Genomic DNA, 15,174 nt, shown 5'->3' with positions numbered 1-15,174 from the left:
CACTCGCTCCAACCGGAACCTGGCCCTAACCCCTGAACTAACCCACCCACCTAGCCCTGACCCCTGAACTAACCCACCTAGCCCTAACCCCTGAACTAACCCACCTACCTAACCCTAACCCCTGAACTAACCCACCTACCTAGCCCTAACCCCTGAACTAACCCACCCACCTAGCCCTAACCCCTGAACTAACCCACCCACCTAGCCCTAACCCCTGAACTAACCCACCTAGCCCTAACCCCTGAACAAACCCACCTACCTAGCCCTAACCCCTGAACTAACCCACCTACCTAGCCCTGACCCCTGAACTAACCCACCTACCTAACCCTAACCCCTGAACTAACCCACCTACCTAGCCCTGACCCCTGAACTAACCCACCTACCTAGCCCTGACCCCTGAACTAACCCACTTACCTAGCCCTGACCCCTGAACTAACCCACCTACCTAGCCCTGACCCCTGAACTAACCCACCTACCTAGCCCTGACCCCTGAACTAACCCACCTAGCCCTAACCCCTGAACTAACCCACCTACCTAGCCCTGACCCCCTGAACTAACCCACCTACCTAGCCCTGACCCCTGAACTAACCCACCTACCTAGCCCTAACCCCTTAACTAACCCACCTACCTAGCCCTGACTCCTGAACTAACCCACCTACCTAGCCCTAACCCCTGAACTAACCCACCTACCTAACCCCTGAACTAACCCACCTACCTAGCCCTAACCCCTGAACTAACCCACCTACCTAGCCCTAACCCCTGAACTAACCCACCTACCTAGCCCTGACCCCTGAACTAACCCACCTACCTAGCCCTAACCCCTGAACTAACCCACCTACCTAGCCCTAACCCCTGAACTAACCCACCTAGCCCTAACCCCTGAACTAACCCACCTACCTAGCCCTGACCCCTGAACTAACCTACCTAGCCCTAACCCCTGAACTAACCCACCTACCTAGCCCTAACCCCTGAACTAACCCACCTAGCCCTAACCCCTGAACTAACCCACCTAGCCCTAGCCCCTGAACTAACCCACCTAGCCCTAACCCCTGAACTAACCCACCAACCTAGCCCTAACCCCTGAACTAACCCACCCACCTAGCCCTAACCCCTGAACTAACCCACCTACCTAGCCCTAACCCCTGAACTAACCCACCTACCTAGCCCTAACCCCTGAACTAACCCACCTACCTAGCCCTAACCCCTGAACTATCCCACCCACCTAGCCCTAACCCCTGAACTAACCCACCTAGCCCTAACCCCTGAACAAACCCACCTACCTAGCCCTAACCCCTGAACTAACCCACCTAGCCCTAACCCCTGAACTAACCCACCTAGCCCTAACCCCTGAACTAACCCACCTACCTAGCCCTAACCCCTGAACTAACCCACCTACCTAGCCCTAACCCCTGAATTAACCCACCTACCTAGCCCTAACCCCTGAACTAACCCACCTACCTAGCCCTAACCCCTGAACTAACCCACCTACCTAGCCCTAACCCCTGAACTAACCTACCTAGCCCTAACCCCTGAACTAACACACCTACCTAGCCCTGAAACCCTGAACTAACCCACCTACCTAGCCCTGACCCCTGAACTAACCCACCTACCTAACCCCTGAACTAACCCACCTACCTAGCCCTAACCCCTGAACTAACCCACCTACCTAGCCCTGACCCCTGAACTAACCCACCTACCTAGCCCTGACCCCTGAACTAACCCACCTACCTAACCCTAACCCCTGAACTAACCCACCTACCTAGCCCTAACCCCTGAACTAACCCACCTAGCCCTAACCCCTGAACTAACCCACCTACCTAGCCCTGACCCCTGAACTAACCCACCTAGCCCTAACCCCTGAACTAACCCACCTAGCCCTAACCCCTGAACTAACCCACCTAGCCCTAACCCCTTAACTAACCCACCTAGCCCTAACCCCTGAACTAACCCACCTAGCCCTAACCCCTGAACTAACCTACCTAGCCCTGACCCCTGAACTAAACGACCTAGCCCTAACCCCTGAACTAACCCACCTACCTAGCCCTAACCCCTGAACTAACCCACCTAGCCCTAACCCCTAAACTAACCCACCTACCTAGCCCTGACCCCTGAACTAACCCACCTACCTAGCCCTGACCCCTGAACTAACCCACCTACCTAGCCCTGACCCCTGAACTAACCCACCTACCTAACCCCTGAACTAACCCACCTACCTAGCCCTAACCCCTGAACTAACCCACCTACCTAGCCCTAACCCCTGAACTAACCCACCTACCTAGCCCTAACCCCTGAACTAACCCACCTACCTAGCCCTGACCCCTGAAATAACCCACCTACCTAACCCCTGAACTAACCCACCTACCTAGCCCTAACCCCTGAACTAACCCACCTACCTAGCCCTGACCCCTGAACTAACCCACCTAACCCTAACCCCTGAACTAACCCACCTACCTAGCCCTAACCCCTGAACTAACCCACCTACCTATCCCTGACCCCTGAACTAACCCACCTACCTAGCCCTGACCCCTGAACTAACCCACCTACCTAACCCTAACCCCTGAACTAACCCACCTACCTAGCCCTAACCCCTGAACTAACCCACCTAGCCCTAACCCCTGAACTAACCCACCTACCTAGCCCTGACCCCTGAACTAACCCACCTAGCCCTAACCCCTGAACTAACCCACCTAGCCCTAACCCCTGAACTAACCCACCTAGCCCTAACCCCTGAACTAACCCACCTAGCCCTAACCCCTGAACTAACCCACCTAGCCCTAACCCCTGAACTAACCCACCTAGCCCTAACCCCTGAACTAACCTACCTAGCCCTGACCCCTGAACTAAACGACCTAGCCCTAACCCCTGAACTAACCCACCTACCTAGCCCTAACCCCTGAACTAACCCACCTAGCCCTAACCCCTAAACTAACCCACCTACCTAGCCCTGACCCCTGAACTAACCCACCTACCTAGCCCTGACCCCTGAACTAACCCACCTACCTAGCCCCTGAACTAACCCACCTACCTAACCCCTGAACTAACCCACCTACCTAGCCCTAACCCCTGAACTAACCCACCTACCTAGCCCTAACCCCTGAACTAACCCACCTACCTAGCCCTGACCCCTGAAATAACCCACCTACCTAACCCCTGAACTAACCCACCTACCTAGCCCTAACCCCTGAACTAACCCACCTACCTAGCCCTGACCCCTGAACTAACCCACCTAACCCTAACCCCTGAACTAACCCACCTACCTAGCCCTAACCCCTGAACTAACCCACCTACCTAGCCCTAACCCCTGAACTCACCCACCTAGCCCTAACCCCTGAACTAACCCACCTACCTAGCCCTGACCCCTGAACTAACCCACCTACCTAGCCCTGACCCCTGAACTAACCCACCTACCTAGCCCTGACCCCTGAACTAACCCACCTAGCCCTAACCCCTGAACTAACCCACCTACCTAGCCCTGACCCCTGAACTAACCCACCTACCTAGCCCTGACCCCTGAACTAACCCACCTACCTAGCCCTAACCCCTGAACTAACCCACCTACCTAGCCCTGACTCCTGAACTAACCCACCTACCTAGCCCTAACCCCTGAACTAACCCACCTACCTAACCCCTGAACTAACCCACCTACCTAGCCCTAACCCCTGAACTAACCCACCTACCTAGCCCTAACCCCTGAACTAACCCACCTACCTAGCCCTGACCCCTGAACTAACCCACCTACCTAGCCCTAACCCCTGAACTAACCCACCTACCTAGCCCTAACCCCTGAACTAACCCACCTAGCCCTAACCCCTGAACTAACCCACCTACCTAGCCCTGACCCCTGAACTAACCTACCTAGCCCTAACCCCTGAACTAACCCACCTACCTAGCCCTAACCCCTGAACTAACCCACCTAGCCCTAACCCCTGAACTAACCCACCTAGCCCTAGCCCCTGAACTAACCCACCTAGCCCTAACCCCTGAACTAACCCACCAACCTAGCCCTAACCCCTGAACTAACCCACCCACCTAGCCCTAACCCCTGAACTAACCCACCTACCTAGCCCTAACCCCTGAACTAACCCACCTACCTAGCCCTAACCCCTGAACTAACCCACCTACCTAGCCCTAACCCCTGAACTATCCCACCCACCTAGCCCTAACCCCTGAACTAACCCACCTAGCCCTAACCCCTGAACTAACCCACCTACCTAGCCCTGACCCCTGAACTAACCTACCTAGGCCTAACCCCTGAACTAACCCACCTACCTAGCCCTAACCCCTGAACTAACCCACCTAGCCCTAACCCTGAACTAACCCACCTAGCCCTAGCCCCTGAACTAACCCACCTAGCCCTAACCCCTGAACTAACCCACCAACCTAGCCCTAACCCCTGAACTAACCCACCCACCTAGCCCTAACCCCTGAACTAACCCACCTACCTAGCCCTAACCCCTGAACTAACCCACCTACCTAGCCCTAACCCCTGAACTAACCCACCTACCTAGCCCTAACCCTGAACTATCCCACCCACCTAGCCCTAACCCCTGAACTAACCCACCTAGCCCTAACCCCTGAACAAACCCACCTACCTAGCCCTAACCCCTGAACTAACCCACCTAGCCCTAACCCCTGAACTAACCCACCTAGCCCTAACCCCTGAACTAACCCACCTACCTAGCCCTAACCCCTGAACTAACCCACCTACCTAGCCCTAACCCCTGAATTAACCCACCTACCTAGCCCTAACCCCTGAACTAACCCACCTACCTAGCCCTAACCCCTGAACTAACCCACCTACCTAGCCCTAACCCCTGAACTAACCTACCTAGCCCTAACCCCTGAACTAACACACCTACCTAGCCCTGAAACCCTGAACTAACCCACCTACCTAGCCCTGACCCCTGAACTAACCCACCTACCTAACCCCTGAACTAACCCACCTACCTAGCCCTAACCCCTGAACTAACCCACCTACCTAGCCCTGACCCCTGAACTAACCCACCTACCTAGCCCTGACCCCTGAACTAACCCACCTACCTAACCCTAACCCCTGAACTAACCCACCTACCTAGCCCTAACCCCTGAACTAACCCACCTAGCCCTAACCCCTGAACTAACCCACCTACCTAGCCCTAACCCCTGAACTAACCCACCTACCTAACCCCTGAACTAACCCACCTACCTAGCCCTAACCCCTGAACTAACCCACCTACCTAGCCCTAACCCCTGAACTAACCCACCTACCTAGCCCTGACCCCTGAACTAACCCACCTACCTAGCCCTAACCCCTGAACTAACCCACCTACCTAGCCCTAACCCCTGAACTAACCCACCTAGCCCTAACCCCTGAACTAACCCACCTACCTAGCCCTGACCCCTGAACTAACCTACCTAGCCCTAACCCCTGAACTAACCCACCTACCTAGCCCTAACCCCTGAACTAACCCACCTAGCCCTAACCCCTGAACTAACCCACCTAGCCCTAGCCCCTGAACTAACCCACCTAGCCCTAACCCCTGAACTAACCCACCAACCTAGCCCTAACCCCTGAACTAACCCACCCACCTAGCCCTAACCCCTGAACTAACCCACCTACCTAGCCCTAACCCCTGAACTAACCCACCTACCTAGCCCTAACCCCTGAACTAACCCACCTACCTAGCCCTAACCCCTGAACTATCCCACCCACCTAGCCCTAACCCCTGAACTAACCCACCTAGCCCTAACCCCTGAACAAACCCACCTACCTAGCCCTAACCCCTGAACTAACCCACCTAGCCCTAACCCCTGAACTAACCCACCTAGCCCTAACCCCTGAACTAACCCACCTACCTAGCCCTAACCCCTGAACTAACCCACCTACCTAGCCCTAACCCCTGAATTAACCCACCTACCTAGCCCTAACCCCTGAACTAACCCACCTACCTAGCCCTAACCCCTGAACTAACCCACCTACCTAGCCCTAACCCCTGAACTAACCTACCTAGCCCTAACCCCTGAACTAACACACCTACCTAGCCCTGAAACCCTGAACTAACCCACCTACCTAGCCCTGACCCCTGAACTAACCCACCTACCTAACCCCTGAACTAACCCACCTACCTAGCCCTGACCCCTGAACTAACCCACCTACCTAGCCCTGACCCCTGAACTAACCCACCTACCTAACCCTAACCCCTGAACTAACCCACCTACCTAGCCCTAACCCCTGAACTAACCCACCTAGCCCTAACCCCTGAACTAACCCACCTACCTAGCCCTGACCCCTGAACTAACCCACCTAGCCCTAACCCCTGAACTAACCCACCTAGCCCTAACCCCTGAACTAACCCACCTAGCCCTAACCCCTGAACTAACCCACCTAGCCCTAACCCCTGAACTAACCCACCTAGCCCTAACCCCTGAACTAACCTACCTAGCCTGACCCCTGAACTAAACGACCTAGCCCTAACCCCTGAACTAACCCACCTACCTAGCCCTAACCCCTGAACTAACCCACCTAGCCCTAACCCCTAAACTAACCCACCTACCTAGCCCTGACCCCTGAACTAACCCACCTACCTAGCCCTGACCCCTGAACTAACCCACCTACCTAGCCCTGACCCTGAACTAACCCACCTACCTAACCCCTGAACTAACCCACCTACCTAGCCCTAACCCCTGAACTAACCCACCTACCTAGCCCTAACCCCTGAACTAACCCACCTACCTAGCCCTAACCCCTGAACTAACCCACCTACCTAGCCCTGACCCCTGAAATAACCCACCTACCTAACCCCTGAACTAACCCACCTACCTAGCCCTAACCCCTGAACTAACCCACCTACCTAGCCCTGACCCCTGAACTAACCCACCTAACCCTAACCCCCTGAACTAACCCACCTACCTAGCCCTAACCCCTGAACTAACCCACCTACCTAGCCCTAACCCCTGAACTAACCCACCTAGCCCTAACCCCTGAACTAACCCACCTACCTAGCCCTGACCCCTGAACTAACCCACCTAGCCCTAACCCCTGAACTAACCCACCCACCTAGCCCTAACCCCTGAACTAACCCACCTACCTAACCCCTGAACTAACCCACCTACCTAGCCCTAACCCCTGAACTAACCCACCCACCTAGCCCTAACCCCTGAACTAACCCACCTAGCCCTAACCCCTGAACTAACCCACCTACCTAGCCCTAACCCCTGAACTAACCCACCTAGCCCTAACCCCTGAACTAACCCACCTACCTAGCCCTAACCCCTGAACTAACCCACCCACCTAGCCCTGACCCCTGAACTAACCCACCCACCTGAACTAGCGTACCTATTCTTAATGCCTAACATCAGAGCTTCAAGGTATTTCTCTGACTGTGTTGTCTGGCCATTTAGATATACAGATCCTTCTCTACCATACATACAGGACTAGAGGAACCTTCATTACCATACATACAGGACTAGAGGAACCTTTCCTACCATACAGGACTAGAGGAACCTTTCCTACCATACAGGACTAGAGGAACCTTCCCTACCATACATACAGGACTAGAGGAATCTTCCCTACCATACAGGACTAGAGGAACCTTCCCTACCATACAGGACTAGAGGAATCTTCCCTACCATACAGGACTAGAGGAACCTTCACTACCATACAGGACTAGGGGAACCTTCACTACCATACATACAGGACTAGAGGAACCTTCCCTACCACACAGGACTAGAGAAACCTTCACTACCCTCAGAAAGGCCAAGTCATCCCAACGCTGATAAAGGGAGTGAAACAAAGATAGAGAAACAGAGAGATGATAGAGAGCTCCTACGCTCCATTTTGCCATATTCCAGTACCTCACTGCACCTCCCTGCCGTTACCATGACAACCAAAGAACAGGTTCAGCTATAAACTTCCTCAAACTGAACACTGAGAGAGAGAGACAGAAAGAGAGACAGAAAGAGAGACAGAGAGAGAGAGAGAGAGAGAGAGAGAGAGAGAGAGAGAGAGAGAGAGAGAGAGAGAGAGAGAGAGATAACTACAGATCTATCTATGGAGAGAGAGGAGAAACCCCTTCTCCAATGTGATTGGCTCTATAACTACAGTATCTATCTATGGATAAACTACAACACCAATCTGATTGGCTCTATAACTACAGTATCTATCTATGGATAAACCCCTTCTCCAATCTGATTGGCTCTATAACTACAGTATCTATCTATGGATAAACCACAACACCAATCTGATTGGCTCTATAATTACAGTATCTATCTATGGATAAACCCCTTCTCCAATGTGATTGGCTCTATAACTACAGTATCTATCTATGGATAAACTACAACACCAATCTGATTGGCTCTATAACTACAGTATCTATCTATGGATAAATCACTTCTCCAATCTGATTGGCTCTATAACTACAGTATCTATCTATGGATAAATCACTTCTCCAATCTGATTGGCTCTATAACAAAGGACAACCAGCAAAAACATACACATGATCAATAAAACAGTCAACTATTAAAGACGACCAGAACCCACTGGATTCTCCAATTACAATGAATGAACTAGAGGACAAAATGCCAACCCTCCAACCCAAGAAGGCCTGTGGTGTTGATGGGATCCTCAATGAAATGATCAAATATACAGACCACAAGTTCCAATTGGCTATTCTTAAAATCTTTAAACTTATCCTCAGCTCTGGCATCTCCCCCAATACATGAAACCAAGGATTGATCACCCCAATCCACAGAAGTGAAGAGAAATGTGACCCCAATAACTACCGTGGGATATGCGTCAACAGCCACCTTGGGAAAATCCTCTGCATTATCATTAACAGCAGACTCCCACATTTACTCAGTGAAAACAATGTACTGATCATATTTCAATTTGGCTTTTTACCAAATGACCGTACGACAGACCACGTATTCACCCTGCGCACCCTAATTGACAAACAAACAAAACAAAAGCAAAGTCTTCTCATGCTTTGCTGATTTCAAAAAAAGCTTTAGACTCAATTCAGCATGAGGATCTGGTATATACATTGATGGAAAGCGGTGTTGTGGGAAAACATACAACATTATAAAATCCATGTACGCAGCTTGAGCCCCACCCTCTTCAACATATATATCAACCAATTGGCAAGGGCTCTAGAACAGTCTGCAGCACCCGGCCTCACCCTGCTAGAATCGGAGGTCAAATGTATACTGCTTGCTGATGATCTGGTGCTTCTGTCCCCAACCATTGGAGGGCCTACAGCAGCACCTAAATCTTATGCACAGATTCTGCCAGACCTGGGCCCTGATAGAAAATCTCAGTAAAACAAAAATAATGGTGTTCCAAAGGACCACAAATACAAATTCCATCTAGACACTGTTGCCCTAGAGCACACCAACAACTATACCTACCTCAACCTAAACATCAGCACCACAGGTAACTTCCATAAAGCTTTTATGCACACAAAAGGAGCATAGAATGTGACACATTTCTGAATCAGCAATAGAATCCATTGCCCTATATGGTTGTGAGGTCTGGGGTCCGCTCACCAACCAAGAATTCACAAAATGGGACAAACACCAAATTGAGACTCTGCATGTAGAACTGCAAAAGCATCTTCCGTGTACAATGTAGAACACCAACTAATGCATGCAGAGCAGAATTAGGACTTTACCCAGAATCCCCAAAAGAACAATTATATTCTAACTGTTAAATTCTACAACCACTTCAAAGGAAGTGATTCCCAAACCTTCCATTACAAAGCCCTCGCCTACAGAGAGATGAACCTGGAGAAGAGTCCCCTCAGCGAGCTGTGTTCATAACCAGACCCCTCAAAGCCCCAGGACAGCAACACAATTAGTCCCAACCAAATCATGAGAAAACAAAAAAATAATGACTTGACACATCGGAAAAGCAAACTGGAATGTTATTTGCTAAACAGAATACCTGACCACTGTGACTGACCCAAAATGATGGAAAGCTTTGACTATGTACAGGCGCAGTGAGCATGGCTTTGCTATTGAGAGAGGCCGCCATCGAACTGAACTTCCTAACCTCCTGTCAAATGTATGACCATATTAAAGAGACATATTTCCCTCAGATTACACAGAGACCCACAAAGAATTACAAAACAAATCCAACATCGATAAACTTCCATACGTGAAATACCTGTGTGCAGCGAGATTTGTGACCTGTTGCCACAATGGCAACCAGTGAAGAACAAACCCCATTGTAAACCCCTTTTGTACTTTAACTATTTCCACATTCCTACAACATTGTACATAGCCAGTAATAACATTTAAAATATCTATATTATTTAAAAAATATTGTGCTTTTGTGAGTGTGATGTTTACTGTTCATTTATTTCCCTTTTGTTTATTATCTATGTCACTTACTTTGGCAATGTAAATATATGTTTCCATGACAATAAAGCCCTTAAATTTAATTTAATTGAGAGAGAAAGAGGTGAGAGAGAGATATTCATTACATAACCCTCAAACATACATCAGAAATAGAAACAAAAACATTTAGACACTAGTATTTCACACTCAACCAGTCTCATCATCATACTGAAACACTCAACTAGTCTTCATCATCATACTGCAACACTCAACTAGTCTTCATCATCATACTGAAACACTCAACCAGTCTCATCATCATACTGAAACACTCAACCAGTCTTCATCGTCATACTGAAACAGTCAACCAGTCTTTATCTTCATACTGAAACACTCAACCAGTCTTCATCTTCATACTGAAACATTGAGACACTCAACCAGTCTCATCATCATACTGAAACAGTCAACCAGTCTTTATCATCATACTGAAACACTAAACCAGTCTTCATAATCATACTGAAACACTCAACTAGTCTTCATCATCATACTGAAACACTCAACTAGTCTTCATCATCATACTGAAACACTCAACTAGTCTTCATCATCATACTGAAACACTCAACCAGTCTCATCATCATACTGAAACACTCAACCAGTCTTCATCATCATACTGAAACATCTTGACACTCAACCAGTCTCATCATCATACTGAAACACTCAACCAGTCTTCATCGTCATACTGATACAGTCAACCAGTCTTTATCTTCATACTGAAACACTCAACCAGTCTTCATCATCATACTGAAACATCTTGACAATCAACCAGTCTCATCATCATAATGAAACACTCAACCAGTCTCATCATCATACTGAAACACTCAACCAGTATCATCATACTGAAACATCTTGACACTCAACCAGTCTCATCATCATACTGAAACACTCAACCAGTCTCATCATCATACTGAAACACTCAACCAGTCTCATCATTATACTGAAACACTCAATCAGTCTCGTCATCATACTGAAACACCCAACAAGTATTCATCATCATACTGAAACACTCAACCAGTCTCATCATCATACTGAAACACTCAACCAGTCTTCATCATCATACTGAAACATCTTGACACTCAACCAGTCTCATCATCATAATGAAACACTCAACCAGTCTCATCATCATACTGAAACACTCAACCAGTCTCATCATCATACTGAAACACTCAAACAGTCTCATCATCATACTGAAACACTCAACCAGTCTTCATCATCATACTGAAACATCTTAACAATCAACCAGTCTCATCATCATACTGAAACACTCAATCAGTCTCGTCATCATACTGAAACACCCAACAAGTATTCATCATCATACTGAAACACCTTGACACTCAACCAGTCTCATCATCATACTGAAACACCTTGACACTCAACCAGTCTCATCATCATACTGAAACCTTGTCATGTGGATTACTCATGATATGTTTTATATCTTGAAGGTACCAAAAGTATTTATTGGTTTGGGAATGGAGAGGGAGAAAATGAGAGGGCAGGACAGAGAGGGAGAAGGGGAAAAGGGAGAGAGAGGGGAGGAGGGAAAGTGACGTGTGGGTGAAGAAGCTTCAGTCACGACTGTAATCAGGTAGAGACAGGTAGAGGTACAGCAGGTGAGAGGCAAGCTGTGTCATTAGCTCACTCACTCACTCACTCACTCACTCACTCACTCACTCACTCACTCACTCACTCACTCACACACACACACACACACACACACACACACACACACACACACACACACACACACACACACACACACACACACACACACACACACACACACACACACACACACACACACACACACACACACACACACACACACACCTTGCAACCCTCAACAGAAAGCATGCAGGAGAGAGAAGAGACTCACCCACAGCATCAGAGACACAGATCCTCCATCACCAGGCTTCTCTGCCTGCACACTGAGAGAGAGGTGGAGAGAGAGATGGAGAGTGTGAGAGAGAAAGAGAGAGATGTAGAGTGTGAGAAAGCCAGAGAGATGGGGAGAAAGAAAGAGATGGAGAGAGAGGAAAGAGAGGAAAGAGAGAAGAAGAGAAAATGAGGAAAGCGAGGGGAACGAGAAATGGATGAGAGAGAGAGGGGAAAGAGAGGAGAGAGAGAAGAAGAGAAAACGAGGAAAGCGAGGGGAACGAGAGGAGAGAGAGAGAGGAAAGAGAGGAGAGAGAGAGAGAGGAAAGAGGAGGCAGTCTATGTACCGTTACTGTATGGCAAGAATGCTCAGTTCAGCCCACACAGTGCAAGCATGACACACTGACTGTGTGTGTGTGGATAGAAAGGCTCAGTCTCCCACTGATGCGTGGGCCAGACCTACACCAATCTATCCCCTTTCCTCCCTCCCTCCCTCTCTCTGACACTAACACATCACTCTCAGATAACAGAAGAGGAGGAGAAAGGAGGAGAGGAAACTAGAAAATTGAGAAAGAAAGGAAGAAAATGTATGGCAGAGTGATAAATGTGAAGGAATCAGAGAGAGAGGAAGGAGAGAAGAGGCAGAGACAGAGGGAGAGGGTAGAGAGGCAGAGAGAGTGGGAAGGAGAGAGGAGGCAGAGACAGTGGGAGAGGGTAGAGAGGCAGAGAGAGTGGGAAGGAGAGAGGAGGCAGAGACAGTGGGAGAGGGTAGAGAGGCAGAGAGAGAGAGAGGAAGGAGAGAAGAGGCAGAGACAGAGGGAGAGGGTAGAGAGGCAGAGATGAGGCAGACAGTGGGAGAAGGTAGAGAGGCAGAGAGAGTGGGAAGGAGAGAGGAGGCAGAGACAGAGGGAGAGGGTAGAGAGGCAGAGAGAGTGGGAAGGAGAGAAGAGGCAGAGACAGAGGGAGAGGGTAGAGAGACAGAGAGAGTGGGAAGGAGAGACGAGGCAGAGACAGAGGGAGAGGGTAGAGAGGCAGAGAGAGTGGGAAGGAGAGAAGAGGCAGAGACAGTGGGAGAGGGTAGAGAGGCAGAGAGAGTGGGAAGGAGAGAAGAGGCAGAGACAGTGGGAGAGGGTAGAGAGGCAGAGACAGTGGGAGAGGGTAGAGAGGCAGAGAGGAGGCAGACAGTGGGAGAGGGTAGAGAGGCAGAGAGAGAGAGAGGAAGGAGAGAAGAGGCAGAGACAGAGGGAGAGATGAGGCAGAGACAGTGGGAGAGGGTAGAGAGGCAGAGACAGAGGGAGAGGGTAGAGAGGCAGAGACAGAGGGAGAGGGTAGAGAGGCAGAGAAGAGGCAGAGACAGAGGGAGAGGGTAGAGAGGCAGAGACAGAGGGAGAGGGTAGAGAGGCAGAGAAGAGGCAGAGACAGAGGGAGAGGGTAGAGAGGCAGAGACAGAGAGGAGAGGGTAGAGAGGCAGAGAAGAGGCAGAGACAGAGGGAGAGGGTAGAGAGGCAGAGACAGAGGGAGAGGGTAGAGAGGCAGAGAAGAGGCAGAGACAGAGGGAGAGGGTAGAGAGGCAGAGACAGAGGGAGAGGGTAGAGAGGCAGAGACAGAGGGAGAGGGTAGAGAGGCAGAGACAGTGGGAGAGGGTAGAGAGGCAGAGAAGAGGCAGAGACAGAGGGAGAGGGTAGAGAGGCAGAGAGAGTGGGAAGGAGAGAAGAGGCAGAGACAGAGGGAGAGGGTAGAGAGGCAGAGACAGTGGGAAGGAGAGAAGAGGCAGAGACAGTGGGAGAGGGTAGAGAGGCAGAGAGAGTGGGAAGGAGAGAAGAGGCAGAGACAGTGGGAGAGGGTAGAGAGGCAGAGAGAGGGGAAGGAGAGAAGAGGCAGAGACAGTGGGAGAGGGTAGAGAGGCAGAGAGAGAGTGGGAAGGAGAGAAGAGGCAGAGACAGTGGGAGAGGGTAGAGAGGCAGAGACAGTGGGAGAGGGTAGAGAGGCAGAGAGGAGGCAGACAGTGGGAGAGGGTAGAGAGGCAGAGAGAGAGAGAGAGAAGGAGAGAAGAGGCAGAGACAGAGGGAGAGGGTAGAGAGGCAGAGAGAGAGGGAAGGAGAGAGGTGAAGGAAAACAGTGGAAGAGGGTAGAGGGAAGGAGAGAATAAGGAAAGAGGCGGCAGAGACAGTGGGAGATGGTAGAGAGGCAGAGAGAGAGAGGAGGCAGAAAAAGTTGGGGAGGGTAGAGTCAAAGAGAGAGGAAGGAGAGAGGAGGCAGAGACAATCGGAGAGGGTAGAGAGGCAGAGAGAGAGGAAGGAGAGAGGAGGCAGAGACAGTGGGAGAAGCGCAGAGTAGGAAGGAGAGGTAAAGAGCGAGAGAGGTAAAGAGAGAGAGAGGGAGATGGAGAGACAGACAGAGAGAGGGACAGGTAGAGGTATAGAGAGGTGTAAGGAGAGGAAAGAAGAGGGGAGACATAGAGAGAGAGGGAAGGGAGAGGCAGAGAGAGGGAAGGAGAGGCAGAAAAAAGAGGGGGAAAGAGACGCAGAGAGAGGCAGAGAGAGAGGGGGGAAGGAGAGGCAGAGAGAGCGGAGATTCAAAGAGAGAGAGAGGAAAGGCAGAGAGAGGGGGCAATGAGAAGTAAAGAGAGAAAGAGAGGGGGAGAAGATGTAGTGAGAGGGGCAGGTAGAGGTAAAGAGAGAAAGAGAGGGGGATGGAGGCAGAGAGAGAGAGGGGGATGGAGGGAGAGAGAGAGAGAGAGAGAGAGAGAGAGAGAGAGAGAGAGAGAGAGAGAGAGAGAGAGAGAGAGAGAGAGAGAGAGAGAGAGAGAGAGAGAGAGAGAGAGAGAGAGAGAGAGAGAGAGTCACAGATAAAGAGAGGGGGTAGGAGAGGCAGAGAGATGGAGAGGTAGTGAGAGCAAGAGGGAGAGGGAGAAGCAGAGAGGGAAAGAGGGAT

General features: G+C 50.5%; 2 protein-coding genes across 2 annotated transcripts in view; one reads left to right on the top strand and one right to left on the bottom strand.

Moving 5' to 3' along the window:
- The window catches only part of LOC124022783 (SH3 and multiple ankyrin repeat domains protein 3-like), a 114,939-nt gene extending 102,540 nt beyond the window's left edge, over positions 1–12,399 (bottom strand). The window contains exon 1 of the mRNA XM_046337466.1: positions 12,242–12,399. Coding sequence (XP_046193422.1) covers positions 12,242–12,250 — 9 coding nt within the window. The 5' untranslated portion in view covers positions 12,251–12,399. The remainder of the gene's footprint in view (positions 1–12,241) is intronic.
- A 680-nt stretch (positions 12,400–13,079) lies between these two features.
- LOC124022782 (SH3 and multiple ankyrin repeat domains protein 3-like) overlaps positions 13,080–15,174 on the top strand; it is a gene marked incomplete at its 3' end in the record, with an annotated part of 7,343 nt that continues 5,248 nt past the window's right edge. Inside the window, exon 1 of the mRNA XM_046337465.1 lies at positions 13,080–13,101. Coding sequence (XP_046193421.1) covers positions 13,080–13,101 — 22 coding nt within the window. The remainder of the gene's footprint in view (positions 13,102–15,174) is intronic.

Source organism: Oncorhynchus gorbuscha, unplaced genomic scaffold (assembly GCF_021184085.1).
Source record: "Oncorhynchus gorbuscha isolate QuinsamMale2020 ecotype Even-year unplaced genomic scaffold, OgorEven_v1.0 Un_scaffold_1423, whole genome shotgun sequence".
Lineage (NCBI taxonomy): Eukaryota > Metazoa > Chordata > Actinopteri > Salmoniformes > Salmonidae > Oncorhynchus > Oncorhynchus gorbuscha.
The sequence above is the reverse complement of the archived record's forward strand: the minus strand, read 5'-3'. Positions and strand labels throughout refer to the sequence as shown.